The sequence below is a fragment of the Sander vitreus genome, chromosome 17 (assembly GCF_031162955.1).
Source record: "Sander vitreus isolate 19-12246 chromosome 17, sanVit1, whole genome shotgun sequence".
NCBI classification, from domain to species: Eukaryota; Metazoa; Chordata; class Actinopteri; order Perciformes; family Percidae; genus Sander; species Sander vitreus.
The window spans coordinates 20,526,523-20,548,500 of NC_135871.1; the positions used below are offsets into that span (position 1 = coordinate 20,526,523).

General features: G+C 39.8%; 1 protein-coding gene across 19 annotated transcripts in view; it reads left to right on the forward strand.

The window, feature by feature from the left end:
* Positions 1-21,978, forward strand: part of LOC144532420 (uncharacterized) — a 132,468-nt gene that overhangs the window by 46,955 nt on the left and 63,535 nt on the right. For all 19 annotated transcript variants that reach the window (XM_078273165.1, XM_078273170.1, XM_078273150.1 and 16 more), the window contains exons 2-3: positions 19,644-19,745; positions 20,059-20,157. In XM_078273165.1, coding sequence (XP_078129291.1) covers positions 19,644-19,745; positions 20,059-20,157 — 201 coding nt within the window. The remainder of the gene's footprint in view (positions 1-19,643; positions 19,746-20,058; positions 20,158-21,978) is intronic.

The window sequence follows — 21,978 nt, forward strand, 5'->3', positions numbered from 1 at the left end:
GTAATGAGCAGCTACAGTGCAAATGGTTGATTGAATGGTTGAGGGGTAGAGATGTGTGTGTTTCTTTGTATGAATATGTGTATATTTTGTGTGTAAATACACAGTGCATGTGTGTTTTCTACATGCATTTGTCTGCGCTTGAATCATTGTAGCTTTATCTTTCTGAATGTGTGTTTGTTTGTAGATGACACAAATGTTAATGTTAGATAGAAGAGCCACTTCAAGGTGGGCTGAGTATGGAGACTATACAAACTATACAGACTTGATCATTGAGTTGTTGTCGACCCCGTCATAGCCTCAAAGTGTCCTTATGGGAACACACATCACCCTTAACATAGTAAAAAATAACCTCAGTTTCATTGCTTTTATGTCTCTCATTCCTGTAGTGAGGGAACATACTTTGTACATTGCGTCAATAGCAATTTCACAACAAAGAAGCCAACGTGTAGAAAATGTGTCACAAACATGTCACCTACTTAAATCATTTTACAAACTTGGATAAACAGGAAATTGAATCAGAATTGTTCTTAGTTTTATTAAACCTTTACATTTTCTGATAACAGCTTTTGTCAGAAAGTCTCTCCTGGCTAGAGTTGAGAACAAAACAGAAACATTAAGTACAAAGAGAGAGATAAGACTAAACTGCTGAAAAAGAAGAGGTGAAATTAAGTTTGACAGATCAGAATCCACCTCAGTGAAGAGAGCAGAGCTGAGCTGCATAGAGCAGAGCACTGTGTGTGTGTGTGTGTGTGTGTGTGTGTGTGTGTGTGTGTGTGTGTGTGTGTGTGTGTGCGTGTGCGCGTGTGCGCGTTCATGTGTGTGTGTGTGTGTGTGTGTGTGTGTGTGTGTGTGTGTGTGTGTGGGACAGAGTGTGAGTGTGCTGCTCTGTTGGCTGCTATACACAAGCTAACTGACTGTACCCATCAGTCAAGGTTGTGTCTTATTATAGGTCATTAGTCTCTCTGCTCAGCTGCAACCTTGACGCTACCTGCTGGAGCATAGTTTGCAAAATTAGTTTGTGTGTGTGCACCTAGGCTGCTTTGTACACTATTGCACTGCACAAAATAGGTGTTCAAGGCTGCTTACTGTATGTGTACAGTATGTGTTGTTTTTTAAGTGTGTGTGAGCTCACATGTGGCTGCAGCCTTGATGAGCAGACAGCTCTGGCTGTGTGTGATGGATGGATAGACACGGGGGGTCACAGAGGTTTAGCCAACACGCCCTCATACGGAGGGGGGCGGGGAAGGCTCACAAGGATGTCAGTCACAGATTTTAGAGCTTCAGGACTAATGCTGAGTAAAAGTGCTGCCACCCATGATAAAAAATTGTCTGCTGTGCAGGACAATAAGCCCACCTGCCACCAGTCATTTACTGTTGGTTTCCTTTTACCTACTCTGACAGTTACACAGTAATATGCAAACTACAGTATATGAACAAGTTCTTGCCCAGATATTGAACCCTAACCCTTATTGTGTATGTGATGAATTTAAGGAATAATTCAATACTGAGTCCCCACTGGTTGCCTGCGCCTAGCCAAGAAATTGTCTGGCACATAACCTCCCCCCAGTAAAATTTAAGTTTTTTTAACCACTTACAACACTGTTAAACAACATCATATTCCATGTCTGAATTACAATTTTCAAACACATTTTAGTCCATTAAGACCCCAAGGTTAGACCAGTGTAGTAGTTTGTCATTATATTGGATCCAAGCTGTTTTTTGTTGGATATTGTGCAGATTCATTTGATTTATTGTCTGTTATAACTTACTAATATTACAGTGGAATCTCTTAACCAAACATTTGACCTGATTCTGAACATGTATGCATGATAATGATGAGGATACACATAGCTTCAGTGGAGTTTGTTGTTGATCGTCTAACTTCTCTTTCTGATGTTTTCCCTTCCAGTTTCATTAAATTGTGTATCATATTCTGAAGGAAATACAACATACTTATAGTCGTAATTTGTGCATTGTGCTTTGTGAACTGTACAGCATCAGTAATAAGTAATAAGTGATCGGAACAGCTGCACCTTTAGCCAGTTCTGTTTGACAGCTTGCATCCACTACATAAACTGCAGTGTTTACTCCTACATATCTGGTCTAGGAACCACCAAATGTTGACTGACTTGCATGATGCTCAAGCTGATTTACAGAACATAAAAAGAATCAAAAGCTTACGTTACTTATTACTGTATACCAGTGGATCAGATTCATATTGCAGTGTCCCGCGGAAAGAAAACAGCCGGTCAAAATTAACCCAGAGAGGAGACATTCTGAATCATGCTGTACCCCTCCCTCCATTGATTTCCGTGTCCTATGTCCAGTGCTAAACACGGCACAATTGGTAGAAAGACACTGCTCCTGCTCCTTCCTATAAAAACTCAAATGATATGACTTTCAGCATAGGCACTAGGATTGTTGCACTGACATCTGCTGGTGTTATTAATCTAAATGAGTTGTTCTAAGCAGACAGACTGAATGGCCATTGCACTGCTCTGTCCTATTAAACATGTTGAAGTCCTTCAGGCCATGCTTGACCCGGTTGACCCCTTAAACTCTCGTGACCTCGGGGATTGATGTTGTGGTGGTTTGGTGGTCATGACGTCATTATTGCCATAGAAGGCTTAGTTTTTGCTGCTTTTCAACAGATGACTAAACAAAACTAAATATAATTTTCAGACTTGAAAAAATATTTCCAAATTGCTATTAAATAAATCCTACAGTTGTAGAGGTTTGTCTTCTGGGATTTTGACCATTTCATAGCAAGAAAACGCAGGTGAATTTCTTTACTCTCAACACCAACAATTTCCTTTTCCTCTTGTCACGTTTGGGGAGTTCTGCTGCTATTATAGATATGGGCCTCCCCATTCAAGAGCCTATTACTTTGTGTTGCCTGAAGGGCAGCTGGCTGTTTCAGCATCTATTAGCCTTCTGTTTGCCAAGCAGAAACGCCAGGATCTGAAAGACCATTACTCCAGTATGGGAGGGTGTAATGTGTAATAACCTCTGTGTCTGTGGAGCAGGGTATACATATTTAGTATAAATGAAAGATAGGCAGTTGTATTGGTGCATGTAAATCTGCTTTCACTCTCAAACTTCCTATTTCTTTCTCTTTCATCCTCCTCCTCTCTCCATGTCTGGATGGAGCCTTTGGTCCATTGGCCTCCAAAGGGTGATCATGGAGAATTAGAATATTGTCTCCTAATTTTAACATGTTTATGGAGCCATTCTTACATGTTTAGTTTAGGTCCTTGTGTGCACGTTTGTGTGCATGTGTGTGCGTGCTGTGTGGAGACTGAGGGGGGTTCAGGGGGGACAGATGGCTCGTGGTCTGCTCTCATCTGGTGCTCTCTGCCTGCCAAAGATCAGGCGAAAACAGTTACAGTACCCCTTAATTCAACCCCACGCTGCTCGACAGGCCAAAATACCAGACCTCTAGCTTTATGAGCTATCAAAATGTTACGGTGAAAGCTACAGAAAATGACATTTACAGCAGATTTTGCTTTGTTTCACTGACAGACTTGATTTGACAATGAATACCTGGTTTTGTTCTAAGCTCTTTGCTAGGGGAAAATTTTAGTTGGAAGATTAGAACATAGTTTTTGACGGGCAGGGAGGCATCCTTTTACACTATCTTTCAAACTGCATGACTTTACTTAATAATAACTAATAACAGAGGATTAGGGGCTTTTCCTTAATAATAATTTAATATTTTTTTAGTATCTGTACCTGCTTTGTCTGGTTTTCTCAGTTTGAAGCTATCATGAGCAAGTGTGTAGTACATACTATGTTCTACATTAAACACTGTCAGTATTTTATATTGTATACTTGTTTCCATTTTAAGAAGTTGAATGCAAACAAGACTACATAGACAGAAAACACATTTTCTTTTCTCTCTGGAGAAAGTCAAAATTTAGCAAAAGTCTCTCCAGTAGGTGTTTTGCTGGATGTGAGAGCACTGAGCTAAATTTATTGCACTGCCATGGTGGTTTTGTGAGAAGTGATAATGTGGGCAAGACGCTTTTAGACTTGGCTCATGCTTTTTCCTCTCCATAAAGTCTGGAGAAGAGCCTCTAGTCTGCTGTAGGGGTCTCAAAAGAGAGATAATTATCACTAACACACACACATACACACACACACACACACACACACACACACACACACACACACACACAGAGTCGCAAACACTTACACACCTACTGCAGATACAGTGCAGTGTATCTGACAGAAACAGGGCATTGGAAAGGGAAATGGACAGAGACTGGCAAATCATGACAAGAGACACCTTCAAATTTGATTATAGTCTGAAAGTCATCTTGACTTCAATTTAACCATGCCCTGTCGAATTTAGGAGCCAGATGGACATTAAGTCTCTCACTCTGTCCAAAGTACTTTCACTTACTGTTGCCCAGCTGAGGTGCTAACCCAAGAACAGACATGTACATTAGAAGGCTAGAATAAGCTAAAGTAATATAACATTTTCATAGCATAGCACAGTCTTTCCCTGTCTGTTACACACATGCAGACCCACAAAAAAATCAAGTCTGCCATATAGGCCCAGAGGACATAATTTAGAGGTATTACAGTTGATGGCTGTTTACTGTGGGAAAAGGGAAAGGGTATGGGAAAGACAAAGTGAAGGAAACGGGAAAATTGAGACACACTGACCAAGAAGAAATACATGCCGTATAGATGGATGAAGGCAGTGGAAAGATGGATTGGATGGAGAAAAGCCAGGGAAATTAGTAAAGATTTGATTGAGAGAGAGATGTGGAGGAAGATGGGTGGAAAACATGTCATACATTAAAAGAGTGTGGGTGGAAAAGAAAGAAGTGGATTCTCAAAGCTTTTTCACATCTGTCCCTCCATCGTTGCCACGTCTTTGCCACCAGAAATTAATTTGAACAAGTTAAGGGGAGCAATGGATGTCTGCAGTTGATGAAGTGTTTTAATCATGCACCTTTGCATACTGTTTTTAAAGAAACGTAAAGAGACATTTCTCTTGTTGAGTTACAGAGAGGTAGTGGAAGAAATAGAGCACTTTTTTTGGGGCAAGCTGCATTTCTTTGTTCTTCTTCCTTCTCTGGATCAGTGGGAGATCTAACGTCCTCGTAACAGATACCCTACAGCCCAAACTGGCACAGTCCCCTTACAAACTGAGTCAGAGGAAAAAGTCAATCTTGTGATTAGATTAATCATGTCATTGTCATCAGCTTAGGCTGCCCAATTGTATATGACATTCCAAGAAAAAGAAGAGAGGGGGAAAAAAAGTCCTTTTGCGTGCCTGTGCATGTGTCTCTGTGTTTGTGTGTCCATACCCATCATTTGCCATTGTATCTACATGTGGCTGTAATGTTAAGTCAGTGAATATTTTGAGCTAATATGCCTCCATCAAAGTGGAAGAGGGGGACGTGGAGGACTACATTAGTTAGTGAGGTTTGTGATTAGAAAACTTGGTGATATCAACGTTTGTACTGTGGGCCTTTGTCTTTTTTCTGATGCCATTTCAGTGGACTGACCTCTTTCTTTGTCACATTTTCCCCCACACACACCCCCTCTCTCTCTTCCATATAGCCACACACTCTTACAGTACAACTCCTCTCAATTTCAGCTCCCGCAGCTCGTGTATATTACCTGCTGTTCACACAAGATTGACTCTTATTATTCAGAATAGTCATTTCAGTCGATCTACTGGCTGGTCATTTGCATTTTTATGTCCCATTACTGTATCACAAAGAGTGGAAAGTCACTCATAATAAGGAAATGTCTCTGTAGAGAACTGCCTTTTTGAGACAAAAGGTGTTTTAAGAAGGTTTATGGACTTCTCTTTAGTCATTACTCTGAGATGGCTTCACTTCTCAGCATATGAACTATGGATCATTGAAATGATGCAAAGGTTAGTTGTAACTTGGAGGTCTGTTTGGTAAAAGCACATACGTTATAAAGCAGCTATTTTCAATATTTGTATATATGAGTATATGAGTATTTTCCACCCAACTATGCAGTTCCCCTCTGATCTACTGAGCTTTTAACACAGCATATTTCAGCTGTTTTTTATTTTTTTTTAAGGCCCAGAAAAAAACAGAGCTAAGTGGAGAGTGAATATTGAACTTACATTCGCCAGGTTGACAGAAATGAATAATAGCGTTAAATAATAATGTTTTTCCCATATCTGCTGGACATGTACACAGGCAACTGTTTGCCATACCATATCAACTTAACTATGTCAGTGATTATATTTCAGTGTTGTGTTTACAACTTGTTGCCGCAGTCTCTCCTGTATAATATAATTGGCAATAATCTTTTTGTTCCGTAATTCAAGCTTTATTTATAAAGGACTTTCCAATGAGAGCTGCTTACTATCTTTTGTACACAGGGCAACACAAGCAAAAACATTTAGACTCACATTACAAATTTCAAAACTGCACAAAAAGATAAACGGATAAAGAGATGAGCATCAAACCCGCATTAAATAAAATTTGAACACAAAAATATGGGATAAAGACATATTAACTTGCTCAGATCTAACCATTGCATGTGCATGTGTAGTTAATCATGGACTCTCATTACAGTAAAATTTCATGATTAGCCAAAGAAAAGATGATCCAACTACATGTCCTGTTTAAGTTTATTCCATTTACAGTAGAATTGATCAAAACATTTAAAAGCCTTCTAACAAGCTCTATTTGGAGAAAATGTTACCTGTTTTATACAATTGTCATACAGGAGACTGTCCACCAGAGTCCAGTGTTCGACTTTTGAACAGAGTCTGCTGCAGGTCAAACTGAGGCTAGAGGAGGAGGAGAGGAGAAAGAAAGCAGGAGTAATAGGAGGAGGAGTTTGGTGTCTCTGACTTTGATTGATTGAACTCAACTTTAGTATGTTGCTTAGTTTTCTGTAGTCTCTTGTCACTGTTTGGCCATGCGTCCATGTCTCTGTCCCATCTTTCTCTCTTTTTTCTTTCTCATACTCTCGTATATATATATATATATATATATATTCTTATTGCTTTACTCTTACTCTGTACTGCCTCTATTTTACTGTCTCTCCCCTTTCTGACTTTCTCTCCTTTCAACCTTACCACCCCCCTCCAGTTTCCTTTTACCTCTCCCCCTCATTTGTATTTCATTTCTCACGTTTGCTCTTCTGGAGATTGTTTTAGAGTGACTTTTTGGCGGGACAGATATTGATTGAGCACGGTGCACTAGTGTGTAGATTTCACCTGTATAGCTGACGAGTCAGTTGGATAAAATCCAATGTGACATTCAAGTTCTCCTCACGTCAGTGTCAGCATTATTGTCCCTGGTCCTAGACAGTAGAGGGACAGGAGGCTTAATGTGTGCAGTAGTAGTAGAACTGCGGGATTACATTTGGTATTATGGTTGTAAATAATTGAATTTTTACAGATGTCACCTCAGCATGCCTCCAACTACAAGCACAAAAATAGTAGTGTAGGATTTAAAAAAAAAAATCATAGATGTTTTACTTACCTTGTAGAGCTTTTCTCATGAAGTAATAACTTGATAAAATAATCTGAACATATACTGTACATTAGCCAAACTGGGTTGTGATGGTGCATGATGATTCACTCCTTGCTCTAGTTGAATGGTTTACCTATTTTCCTTTTCAAGATTGCTCCCTCCTCTTCAACTCTTTCTCTCCTTTCTACCCTTCCTCTCTGCCTTCTCAGCTCTCTCCCTTCCACAACGGTTTCATGTCCCAGGTGACAAAGGGGAGCTGTGCCCTTGAGCGGGCTCTGTGCGGCAGCAGCAGTTCAGTAAATATCTGCTACATGTGGTGTGTTGCATATGATCTCGACAGAAATTGTGGATACTTCCTAGAATGAGGACGGTGTGATATTTTGCAGCTCCTCTGAGATGGCTGAGCTCGCAGAGTATGTTTGTGAAACCAGGAAAGAAAAGCCAGCCGGGGGGCAATTGGATTCGCCCAGAGCCATTTCTATTCCCTTTGAATGTACATATACATAGCACTGTTTTTAGGGTTGGATGTCATAAGCATAATACAGTTCTGGAGCAAAGCACTACTTCCAAGAAATATTACAGTGCTTTTGATTGATACACTTTGGTAATATTTTTCACACTGATCATATTTAGTCAAGTTGGTCAGGAATAGTCAACACTGAGAAGCTCTTGGTGGACAATAAATCCATATGTTGTTATATAAGATCTAATATGGTCTTGGATTTAGTTATTATAATATAATATAAGGTCTTTTCCAGGTCTTGAAGGCTATGTTACAGCTAAATGATTGTCTAAGCTTATTTGAGTGTTAGCTAACTCAATAAATCAATCTACTTATTTGGTCATCATCACCAGTGTTTACTATCAATATTGCCTATTGCTAATTTTATCTTTTATTTGTATTGAATTTCCAGAAAATATACTGTATTATATACTATATTGTACTAGATTGCTATAATATATGGCAACTAAACTTTCCCAACAGATAAAACGTAGCATGTCTAGCTTCAATTTAGAATTAAAATAACTATAAAACAGAAAAAAGAAAGAAAATAAGAGTAAACTAATAATCAAATGAAAAAAAATACAAAATAGGGACTTATATACTAATAAATAAAAATATATACATGTATCTACATATACAGTATATACACAAATACATGCTAGAAGGTTTTATCCATATCGACCACCTCTCTGTCTTATATTGTTTATTTTTTTGCTAATAATAGCTCAAATAGGCTACGCAATTGTACAACTACTTTTAACTTAAAATACACATATGCCCCTACTAGAAACATATCTCTCATATAATGTATTAGCCATACTGTTTGTGTGATTTTGACAGACGCTAACATAAGAATGACTGAGGTGCCGTGCGTGTGTGAGCACAACTGTGTCAAAAAAGATAATTTTCCATAAGTAGGCTTGACTCCCTTCCTCTTCTGTTGTAACCTCCCTCAGTAGCCATGGTAACCCTGTCGTTTCCAAGGAGGGCTGCTCACTGCAGTGTAAGCGTGAATGGGCCTCTGATCCACCAATCACATGTTCAACTCGCCTCTTCTGGTCCAGAGCATCTGTCACTCCCTCTGTCAGCTCTCACGTACACCACTCTCTGTTTCTCCCTCCTTTTGAATTTCTCTGACCCTCGCTGACTATCTCTGACGCTTTTTATCTGTCGTCTGAAAGTTGATAGCACTAGAAAATACCCATAATGCAGTGGTGCCATTCCTCTGGAATAGTGACAGAATGTGAAAGCAGTGGTTGAGGGAGGGATGGCTGCATGTGACTGTCTGTTCTGTGTGTTTGTGTGTGTATGATGTTACAGGAAAGGCTGCCAGAACAACAGCATTCCCGCTATAAATAACATGGGTGTGATACTGATGATTATTTATTATCAAAATACTGTAGGCAGAAGGAAAGAGTGACCACATACAGTAGCTGTGTGCCAGGGATTTTCCATGTGCTGGAAGGTAATGACCACAGCATTTGTTTACACATCTGTAGAGAGCAGCTTTTCCACTGACAATAAAAGTACCTCTTTGGCTGAGTATCCCCACAAATTATGCTTTAATTGAACCATTCTGTTGGATGCAAGAGACCAAATCTTGCATCCTGTCACAGACCAGCAGTCAGTGTTTATTTTTTATTAACATGATCATGATTCTTTCTTATGTGTTTTAGTTGCCTAACCATCCATAACCAAACCTTAACCATACATTGCCTAAACTATGCTGAAGGCAAGATATTCATATGCTGTCTTACCGAGATTTAGATGAAAATGTTGATACCACTCTCATGTCTGTATGGTAAATACACAAACAAAAGCTAACTAATTAACACTTTTTATAATATGTACAAAAACTGAGGCGAAATACCAGATTTTACAGGCAGTTATGGGTCTGGTTATTTCTTGACCAGGTGCAATGATTGCTGTAAGATTCCACTGGTTGCCTGGCAACCTCACTTTTAAAGTTTGGTTTTAAAGTCCTAAAAATAAAAATAATTTTGTGTAGCAGAACATTTTTCGCTACCCAATTAATCATAACCTCAGATTTATCTTGTGACTTCTTTGGGGGGGGGGGGGTCCTGACCCCCACTGGTCTAATCAACATTCAGTCTAGTAATAGGAGTTGATCTATTGTGGAAATAATTTGAAATAATTTGCTTTTTAAAGGTAAAACGGTTAAGAACGCTTTACAGCTGTGGGTGGTTTTCCAAGATAAGATAATCAGATACCACCCATTAGGTGTAATAACCCAAGATCAAACATATAACATGGGTACAGTAGTTATGCTGAACGCTACGCTTAACCTCAAGTCAGATCACAGATAGTGATCAGATCCAAGCCCTTTACATAGATTTTCCAGGAGAGCGGTGAGTATACTTGGCTGCTATCATCCTGCTATCGTGTTAGGGCTCAGCTTTGAGAAGGATTTGTGAGGAGAAATCGGTGGGGGTGAGCTTCTCATCCCCAGCTCCCACTCAGCTGACTGCAGTGGGGCGTGACTGCTGAGGGGTGAGAGGTGGGAGGACAGAGGGTGTCCCTAATACCAAAGGAAAAGCCCCTAATACTCTGTTAAAGTGTCCCCATTGGCTGTCCGGGGGGGGGGCTTCACTCGCCCCAAAACAAAATAGCGTCTGGTGTTATTGTTCTTCTCTGTCGTTACTGGATTCGTTAACCCCTCTAATAGTCGCACATATTTCTTCTGTTAGCTCCCATGCATTGAGATCCCTGTGGTTGATTTCATGCAACCAGGTAGCAAGCTAGCCCAGCCTGGAAATACACTCACAACACACACACACTAACGCCGGCCTTTGTTAGAGGGGGGGGCTGATAAGCAGGATGACAATAAAGAGCTACTGGTAGAGACTGAGGGAGGAAGGGAGAGTGAACCAGAGAGAATGAGTGGGAGGGAGAGTGGGTGGGATAACAAGAGAGATGGGGGGGAATTTGACATATCACAGTCGAGTCACTTTAGCTAAAGTATTTGTTTCAGCTGCTATTTTCAGTTTGACCCTTCTCCCTGCTCGCCTCCCCAACCTTGGATATCAAGATCACATTGAAACCCCCCCACCACCACCATCCCCTTCAGAGTAAATGAAGGAGAGGAAGAAAAGGAAGGAGGCAGAGAGGGAGGGAGAAGCCTCAGCTATTATGGTAAGTCAGGGTGCTGCTCCTGCACCCTCCCCGCTTGAAGGTGCTTTCTGGGGCAGAGGCCAGTTTCTGCGAGGCGGCAGGGATTTACCCTTGTTGACATGTTTTTTTTTTTTTTTAAAGACAGATAGAGAGAGGACAGGGAGGGGGAGAGGCAGCAGAGGGGATTTGTTGTGTGTCCTTTCTGCGGTTTGAAAGGCGCTCAATGCGCTCAATGCTTTGTTTACTCATCACTGAAGAGATAGAACCCCTTCTCTTCTACTTTCCTCTCTACCCGGCATCCTTTTCTTTCCCGCCCTCTACTCACTACTAGTTCCAGTGCTCGCATTTGTTGGTGTGCTTTGACTTTTTTTTTTTACCTGAGCCAGTGGCACCTTGCTCTTTCCTCTGAGTGGTATGGATACCCTTGAGGTTAAAATAAGGACAGAACTGATTGACTGACCGAGTAGATGACTGGTTGGCTGTTTGGCTGCTTGGCTTCTCGGCCACTCTGAGCTCAGGTTTCACTCCTCTTCATACAGCGGAGAGAAAGAAAGAGGGAGAGAAAGTGAACATGGCTGTGGAAGACGGTGTTGTCTTCCTAACACAAGTGAGTAGTGGATTTATTCATACATTTGTAACAGTGTTTTTTTTATTCTTAGATTAAAAAATTTGTGTTGTGATTTGGTATTATCTTGAAAACAGTGTAAGAGAGGTTACTGACTGTCTCAGAGGTTGATGTTGTGAGTTCAGTGGTGCACCAAACCACTTGAATGACCTAGTCCTGTATCATTCAATATGACTGCATGGTGTTTGAGTGTGTTTGAACATGGAAAGCTGATCTGCTGCAGTCAGATGTAAAGTGTATGTTTGTTTGTATGGAGGGTAATAACATGCAGGAGTTTTTCAGCAGACATCAGTGAGTTTGGAGCCTCGAAAGTTAATTGCCGATGCACCTGCATGTCCATGCTGTATGAAATAGAGTGTTTGTGTAATTTATTGATTTATTGAGTTGGATACTTTTTCTTTTACATTTATTTGCTTTCTTAGACACAGATTTAACAAACAAGATGTGTTAATTAGTGAGCATTTTTGTCCTCTTTTGGACAGAGCTAGGCTAGCTGTTTCCATGTTTCCGGTATGTATGCTAAGCTAAGCTATCTGTGTCCTGCATCCTGCGTTCAGCTTCATATTTAGCATACAAACATGAGACTGGTATCAATGTTTTCATTAAACTGCCAGCAAGACAGAAAATAATTGTTTTTCCCAAATATATTCCTTTTAATATGGAATAAAAGCATGTTGTGTGGGGTGTTTGTAGTGCTTTTAGGATTTCCCTCACCAGTATCTTATAGCAGCTTCATTATTCATTTACCCACTCACTCTGTCTCTCACCGTCATTTCTCCTAGTGGCCATTAGAGGGCATGACACATTGATCCACTTTTCTCCTCTTTGCGGTGCTCCTGGTGCTTTCCATCAGCAACACTACTAAAATAGAGGGATGTTTTAGAGTGATGTTGACAGACATTGGTGCACTTTACATGAAACATCTTGTACATTTTAAATCTGAGGAGGCTCGTAAATCTCAAGACTCCTGTTATAGATTACCATTCATTGTGTTGCCAATAATGTGCCTTGCATCCATACCTCTTAAAGCCGTAATAATGATTTTCTGGTGACAGTGAAATGGGGGCATCAATTCATCAATAGCGTTGCTATATATTAAGCCTTGAGAGACAGAGAGAAATCTGGATACTATGAGTAATTAAGCAGGAAAGAGGGGTTTAAGAAGTTTGACAGTTAAGAGATGAGAGAAATAGATGTGGAGGTTGGCGAGGTGAGGTTCTTTGGCACTGGTGGGTGTTGTGGCCAGCCACTGGATGCCCCTGGCTTTGTGCGAGTAGAGCTGTGGAGCTCTGTGTGTTTTGTACTGTCAGGAGAGAAGGGGATAAAGTGAAACAATACAGCCTCTGCTGGTCTGGCTCCCCTCTTCTAAGCTTGCTCAGTTCACCCAGAGCCTACAGCAATGGCATCAACATGCCCTGTTTTGTCTGTGTTTGTGTGTACATATTTTTCCTGCATGTGTTTTAAGTGAACACTGTCCTAAAGTGTATGCAGACATGTCTATGTGTTGATGCATCCCTTCAAATGTGTGCAGTGCAAAATGGTTTTGGAAAATGCTCGAGTGCCAAACTGACATCATCGCAGTCTGGCGGCCCGGCGATATCAGTCTTTATACATCTAAATGTCCGCTATTCATCTAGACTATCACTGTGTTGATGTCATGAGGAGGAGAAGTGCCAAGTACAGATTCAGCAGAAATAAAAACAAACGCTTTGCAGCGTAATGAATCTCCATGCCTAGAGTAAAGGAACAATGTGAACCACCCAAAAACCTGACTGCTCAGCTTCTATTGGAGATCACGACAGATACGGTGTCTCAATTCCATACTACATACTACTTGTATTACTATAAGTACTATGTATTATATTGTATTTTGCAGTTAGTAAACAAGAAACCGATATTCTTTACCAATTTATCCTAAAAGGAAATTATACACTACGTGTAACGTTGGACATCAAACTGCAACTTTGGGGGGTGGCCTCTAGCTCACCCAGTAAGAGCGTTCGCCCCATGTTGGCTGAGTCCTGCAGCGTGTCACCCCCCATCTCTCCCCCCTTTCATGTCTATCCACTGTCATCCACTACATTATAAAGGGAAAAGCCCCAAAAAATGAATCTTAAAAAACAACTTTGGAATGCTACTACCTTTCGAAAAAGAGAAAGCAAATTAAATAATTACTTTTATTTGTAATTTTTGCTTTTTATTCTAATATTTTGCAGCTGCAGGTAGCTCCTCCATTTCCTTTGTCTAAGTCATTGTGGGATAATAGCGTTCATCAACAGCTACCTCATAAATCATGTGTGTGTTGTTTTGTAGGTCGGTATCTGCCTCACAAATATTGGTAGGGCTATAAGACAGGGTTTGCAGATTGGACTTAAATGGATTGTTTATCTTTAAAGATTTTGATTGAAAAATCGGACTCTTAAAAATAAGAAATAGATGTGCAGTAATCTGATCAAGCCTACATATTACATCCCTTCAACAGGCAATACTAAATTTCTCCTCTCCCTTTTAAAGAGCATCTGCAGACACCAGTCAATGACCAGAGGGCATTTTTAATTAGAACTGAGATGGTTAATTGGAATTTACAGCGACTTACCCAGAAATTAGCTGCATTTTTGACTTTGTACGACTGTAATTGGGAATGCTAAATACTCAGCTTTTACAGTTATTACATGTGTGTCAGATTCTCTCTCTCTCTCTCTCTCTCTCTCTCTCTCTCTCTCTCTCTCTCTCTCTCTCTCATCCTCTCCCTTCTATCTAACATTAGATTAATGCTTTCCTTCAGGCTTAACCTAGTCTTTAATGGCCTCATTTTCTTTGAACCTTTGATCTTTGGAGGCTTAATGATATTTCTTTTACTAATCTCTTGCCCCGTCCTGTGTAATACTTCATTCATAAAGTCTTCAAGATCCCTCATTTTGGACATAGATGGGATGTGGATGGAGGGTTGGACATGTTGGTCACTGGTTTTCACTGCAGGCATTAAGGGATAAACTGACGAGACCAATGAATAGTGATGTATGGATGAAGACTACTTAATCTGTTGGCAAATGCAGAAGGGGAAGCAAAGAGCACTGCTTGATATTGATAATCCGACAGCCCGCCTGCAGGCCTGGCCGACTTTCTGTCTCTCTGTAGCAGGCTCAGCGATTTGCATCATATGAAGCTAGACAATCTAATGAATCCAATGGTACCAACCATACCATGCTAGGTTGTCAGGAAGGTGGCTAAATAATGCTCCAAAGTTAGGCAAAATTAGGCAAAATTCCCTTGACCTCTCACCTCAAGATATCTGAATGAAAATGGGTTCTATGGGTACCCACGAGTCTCCCCTTTACAGATATGCCCACTCTTTGCTAATTTCATGCAGTTAACCATGCAGTTTAAAGGTGTTATTTTTTTCTGTCTTTTCTAAAATGTTGTTTTTGAAATTTTCTGCATACTGGGGTCTTGGAATTGCATAAATTCGCTATTTCTGGGAAGCTGTGACTCTTGTGGATTCAATGAGAGCAATTGTTTTCCTGTGTGATAATGTTACTCCCCATAGTAGCCTTATAATTTAGTGAGACTATTTTCTGAAACTTGTGTCACTGTATAAAATGACCTGTTGCGACCTCTAGGATAATCACAGCCTCATGAAACTTTACATCCACAAACTAGAGAACTCTGGCACAGATGATGTGTATGACTTAGGTATATTCACAATAAGGGGGTGTCTGAGCAGTTCCAGAACAGAAGTGCTCGCCATCCAATCGGCAGAAAATTTATTTCTTGCAGAAATCCCACATGATACCAAATCAGAGCATGGCTTTCATTATGGTGTTCCTCAAGGTCTTTTTGTCTAATGGGGTATTTTGGAGGGATTTCTGACCATTTGTTTTAATTCTCAAGAGGTAGAAAGGTAGTTGCTGCAACAACCTATGAGACATAAGTGAGCATAATAATGGCCATCATAAACTCATATCATAATGTACTAAGCCCTTATACACTTTTTTATTCTTCTTCAATTCTTCTTTTATTCACAATTTATTTTTCCGTCAGGAACACTTTCGTCATAGATTTAACCATTTATTGTAACAAATGGAAATACAGTTATGCTTGGCGCTGATGGCTCCACTCTTGATAATGCTCCCTGGACCAGCCAAGCAGCATGCTAAGCTGAAACAGGCAGCGCTACGCAGAAACTCCATTGGGTATAAAAAAGTGAGCCAAAAGAAAGGTTAGGACTCTGAACTAGGAAGGTGGAGGCTGGGCTGGTGGAGGCAAAGCGTTGCCAGCAGCAGCAGTGAGTGAAGCAGCGTCAGTGTAGCAGGGACCAGTGAGGAGGGAGTCGTATTTAAAAGGACCGCCTTGATGTGAGAATGGCTGTATGAACTAACGCTAAGCTTAATTAATTAATTAATGTCATTAATGTAATGAATTAATCATCCCTAAACATCTCCTGTCCCTCACCCCTATCCCTTTAGAAAAAGGGGGCGGAATGCTAAGGGTTTTAAAGATTATTGCAAAGCGATGTCCTATGAAAAAACATATAAACTTTCAAAATGCTCTTAGACCCCCATATTTTTAGAGATGTGTTGTATCTATTTCTGAAGTGAGAGTATGTGCGTCTGTAGTATGGTCTTAGTGTATGGTCTCTATTAAATATCTGTGTGCTAGACTACAGTAATACATGCCATGTTTGACTTACATAATATTTGATAGTGTAAATCACTGAGCAGTTGCATTGCATGTTGCCTGTCCACAGCAGTGGAGAAAACAATACTAAAGAAATCAATAACTAAAAATGAAAAAGTAAGAAAGAAATCCAGCACGACTGTTGGAGTTCTGCTGAGTCTTGTAAATCGTATAAGTACAATGGAAATTCATGTGAGATTAAATATAGCAATCATGAGATTGGACTTTAAATAGATCTTTATTTTATGATACTGTTCTTTAAAAACATTTAAAATATATATATATATATATATATTTTAAATGTATAATATATAATAATATAAGTAATATTGTAATATAATATAATAAGTAATATTGTAAATATATATATATTGGAACAGAAACAGTGTTTTTCTTTATGTTGTCTTAAAACTTCTTTAAAAAACTGCCCTTGCAAATAGTTTTAGTTTAACAGCAGAAGAAGATGGAGAAGAACTGCAAGGAGAAGAAGAAAGAAAGGAGATTGTAAAATGTACAGTATAAGTTAATGTAAATATTTAAAGAGAGAGTGTATTAGGGCTGTGTATTGGCAAGAATCTGGCGATACGATACGTATCACGATACATGGGTCACGATTCAATATATTGCAATATATTTCGATACTGTGCGTAAGGCGATATATTGGGATTTTTTTAAAGTATAATTTTACAAAAACTAATATTTAAAAAAAAAGACGATGTTCATAAAAGTCAAAGAAGTTTACTTTAGGTAAATAATTCAGTACACAGAAAATCAAACTGCCAGTTTGGGATTGTGGTTCAAGGGTCTTAGTGAGCTAATATTTATATGCTAAAGTAGGCTGAAGTTCAGCCATAGCTACGTTGTTAGCTTCTAGCAAAAAGTCAGGCACTGCTAGGCGAGGACACTAGTGGTGCGTCTCAGCATAGCCATCTAGCGGTAGGGGGTTTAAACACAACATAAAAGTGAACCACTGTCTTACATGAATATTTTTTAACATAAATTTTAATAATAAAAAAAAAAAATCAATATTGCCTTTTTGAAATTCGATACAGTATTGCAAAATAAAATACAGCGATACTCAAGTGTATCGATTTTTTTCTATCACCCTAGAGTGTATGGAGTTTCTTTCAAGGGGATGCCCACCATGACCTTGCTCAGTGTATATTCCCTTCTTGCTGGCATGTTTTCTCATCACAAAGACAGTGTTTTCATTCCTGCAGGGCAGCACTTGTAAACAATAGTCACTATGAATCATGTCGACAGCATACGATATGTAGATGTAACGTAGAAGTATAGTAGAATAAGTGCAGGGAGTTGACTTCAGTGACCGTGTTGAGATGGGACACTGTGATGACAGAGAGCTGGTGGAGAGTGCCTGCTGGCTGGGTTTAGACTGGATGGGAGCCAAAGTGTTTCTAACAGGTCATCATGAAGGACACTGGTTCTTGGTGTCCATGATTAACAAAAATTTGATATAGTGGTCTGTTGAATTATAATATAGAATCAAATCATAGTTAAATGATGTACAATTAAGTCATATTTAGATAATGATGAATTGCAAGCTTGTTTTATAAGTCTTGTTGGTTTGCCGTTCATTGCTGTGGAAATGTCGGTCCTTTCTCATGGTTGGCATCCAGAATAATAGAAACCAAACACAATCTAGTACAAAAGCAGAATGATCATGATGGTTCAGACTCTGTGCCAGTGACTGTTGTATCATGACTTTTCTCAAGGCCACAAGAACAGAAATATCATCATTGGTTCAGTGCGATCAAAGAGTTCTTTGGTTGGGGGTATGGAAAAAGGAAGCAATTTCTAGATGTGGGCTGATATGAGCTTAATGGTTTCTTGTATTCAGGGAAAGACTTGGTTTCCAGTTAACGCTGCTTTATCTGCTATTATTTAGTTTGTGCATGAGCACACATAGACACAAATATTTTCCGCTCACAGTTTTATACAGCTTATCAGTTTAACAATCTGATGCTGTATGTCTTGTTCACTCACATTTTGGCTTTGGGTCAGATCCCTCTATGTTCGTCACAGTTATTTTTGGAAAAGCACGGCGGAGGGGGAGGAGCAGAGTACAATGTTGGATAATCGCTTGTACCGTTTGGCCCTGCTGAGTTTATCCTAAGTGTCTTTGGAGGCAAGTCTAAATTTAGCAGGTCTTGGCTTTTGATAATTCAGGGGAATTTGGTTTTTGAGCCTCTATTATGAAGCAGCGTATCACAGCTTCTCCCCCTCCTGCTCTCAGCAGCTCCAGTGCTGAGTTTTACAAAATGCTCTTTGCAAGGCTGCTTCGAAGAAGACAAAATGTGCAGAGTTTGCTGTGTGTCATTTTATGTCAACCAAATGTCCTAGGAGCTAACATGAACACAGAAAAGGAACACATCGTCCCTCTCTTCTTCTCTCTCTTGAGCTTTCTCCATCTTTTTGTCTACTCTCATCCTTCTTTCGATCTCTCCCCCCCTTCTTTTCTCCTCCTCGCTCTCTCACATAAACGCACACACACACACACACACACACATGCACACCACTTTTGTTATAGGAGCAAAAACATGCCTGCCTCATCATTTTATTTTGGTGTGCAAAGCCCTATTTCTGTAGTGAAATAAAGGACAGTCAAGCAGTTTAGAGAATGGTCTGCTTCTGGTAGCACAGCAACATACAGTCACAACTGCTTTATTGGTGGATTCAGAAGAGATCTCTGTGGAAGAGAGGAGGTCTCTGGCAGCTGTGAGGACCACCCGGTCACTGAACTTCTTACCTTTGGGAATTGGAGATATTTGGATTTAACAAAGCTGAAATAACAGTCCGATGGGATCTGACGGAGGATGTGACTGTGGCTCTTTCGGCTTTCTAATGGATTTACTTCTTGAGATGTTTGTGTTTTTAGCTTTGTCTTGCTTTTAGACACCAGTGAACTTTACTATATTGTTTTAATGGGACGATGGACCTACTGTGTGTGTGGATATTGACTTTGTTCTTTCCCATGTTAAGATGTTTTGTGGATGTCTGAGACATTATGACAGAGTTCTACCTGGTAAAGTAATATTTTGGCATTTGTATGTGCTGTTCTTCTCCTGTGTGCCTGATTGTAACAGTTTGATGCAGATAAGCATGTTGGCAGAGCAGGCAGACAGAGTCAGACTTGATATACTCACCTCCTTACTCTTTCTCTCTCTCTTGTCTGCCTCTCTTGTCTGTTTCTCCTCTCCAGTCTGACAGCAATGCCAGTTACCTGCGAGCTGCCCGGGCAGGGAACCTTGAAAAGGTCCTTGATTACCTCAAGTCTGGGGTTGAGATTAACATTTGCAATCAGGTATGTTTTCTGAGACTCTTATTAAGAAACTAAAATGTTCTTGCGAGTGTCTGTCCTCCTTTGGGTTGAAGAAGAATACTTCATAGAAGAATAGAAGTTATTCTTTTCTACACACAAAAACATGCTATCACCATACTGCTACATCAGCTGGATTTCAAATTCAGGGCTCAAGGGCTCAACTGAGCAAGCAGGATCATCCTCCGAAATTAAATATTTTATGATTTTAACCCATCCTTTAAGCACAATTAAACATTATCTCATGGTGTATCTCCTACTGCATGAGCTACACAGACTAACTATGTTTCTTTCTTAGAATGGTCTGAACGCTCTCCATCTAGCCTCTAAGGAGGGACATGTAGAGGTTGTTGCTGAGCTGCTGAAGCTTGAAGCCGCCGTGGATGCAGCCACAAAGGTAAGGCCCAGCCCGTCACCTATGCAGGTCAGCTGATGTTACAATGGACTATATTTGGATCCAGCACAAAACATGACTGCACTTTAAGATTAAACAGGATGCAGCTACACTACTGTAACTGTGCCTTCGTTTGGGGTTTTTATGGATCAATATTTAATGATACCTGTGGGGAATGCTGCTGGAAAAAGTGAGAGAATTAAGCAAGAAAAAAACAAAAGTCAAATGAAGCAAAAGGAGTTTAGTATAATTTCAATAGTATAATGAATTAATTTGAAATATATGTAATAAAGAACAAGGTGGGCAAAAGCAAGTGTTATATTTTATGAATTGTACAATATTATATCATTTAGTATTATTCATCAGGGAGTCTCTTCCTTTGAAGCATCTTTACTCTGATGCTAAAAGGAGTTGAGAGGGGAAGCCATTGAAAACATTATTCAAAATGCCCAGAGCCCAGAAGGCTTTTCCTCCCATTTAGTCGTCTGGTTCAGCCTCTCTGCCGCAGGCCACATGCCTAGTGCTGACATAAACAGAGGACACAATGAAATATTCAAGATCAAGGAGAAAATCTCCCCAATTAAAGCCTCTCTCTATTGTGACCCTGAGGGCACTGAGGGATTAGCTTGAGATCTTGGGAATCCACTGTCTGCGCTCTAACGCCAATCAAATTCTACTTTATGCAGCCAATGGAGACAATCAAGGAGGCAGTGCTATCATGGATACCTAGATTTAGTAACACAGAGTGTTTCATTTAGGCTGTGTTGGTGTTTAATGCTAAAGTTAATTGTATATCCGCCCGTCTAATGTTGTGCTGCTCTTGTTGTGGGAGAATTAAACTAGAGGCCTTGTCCGCGGTTCATTAGCCCCTTAGCAGGTCTGTAACAAATGGTACTCTTGTGAAGCTTACAATGTTGAGACTGTCAGAGAGATGCTGATTTAACTTTCTGTTTGTGGTGTTTTACTGGATTGTACTTTTGAAGCTTCCAATGTTTAGTTTAGGCTGTAGTGGTGTTCATGGTGCAACCCAGTCTGCTAGAAATTATTTTTGATTTACAACTAATTTGTTTTGCCAAATACATTTAAGGGAAATGTAATTTTTTCCTGGATTATGTTCAGTGACAATGTTTTTTTTCCACGGAAAGGAGTGCTATGGTTTTTAGTACAGCACACAAGTCATAGAGAGGTGTTCAGGGTTGTTTGGGCCAAAGTCACTGATGACTTTTTCACTGTTAAACCAGTAACACCATGTTTGACTACCCTTACAGGGGTTGGGGCTGAAAACTACTAGTTTGAAAATGAGAAAAAGCTTTGGGTGCGGAGTTAGAAAGAGGTGAGACCTCTGTAGCCCGTTCCTCATCTCTGCTTGAGGCTACATTAGCTGTATAACACAACTGAATCTCTGACCAAACTGTTGGCGGTCCACTTGCATTGTGGGTAATTTAGGCAGCAGTTTTTGACATTGAAAATTAAGTTGTGGATGAAATCGGTGGCGTAGTCTTTTACTCAAGTGCTGTATACTGCTGTTCAAAAATGACATTAAAGTTGATTCAACACCGCTTTCAACTAAAGCTTGTACTACGTTGATGATGATGGATCTGTGTTCAACATGTAGAAGCATTTACATTTCTATGAACATATCTGTTTTTCCAAAGAAAAGGGAACAAACCAATATTAAGTATCTATAATAGAACATAATCAGTGAGATAGCCTGCCAACCATAATAAATTAGCCATGTTTCCATTAAGGGTTCAGATTATAAACTAATAATATAATTAGTCTTACTGTTTTGTACTCCAAAAAAGCCTTTAAGCTCAGTAAAGC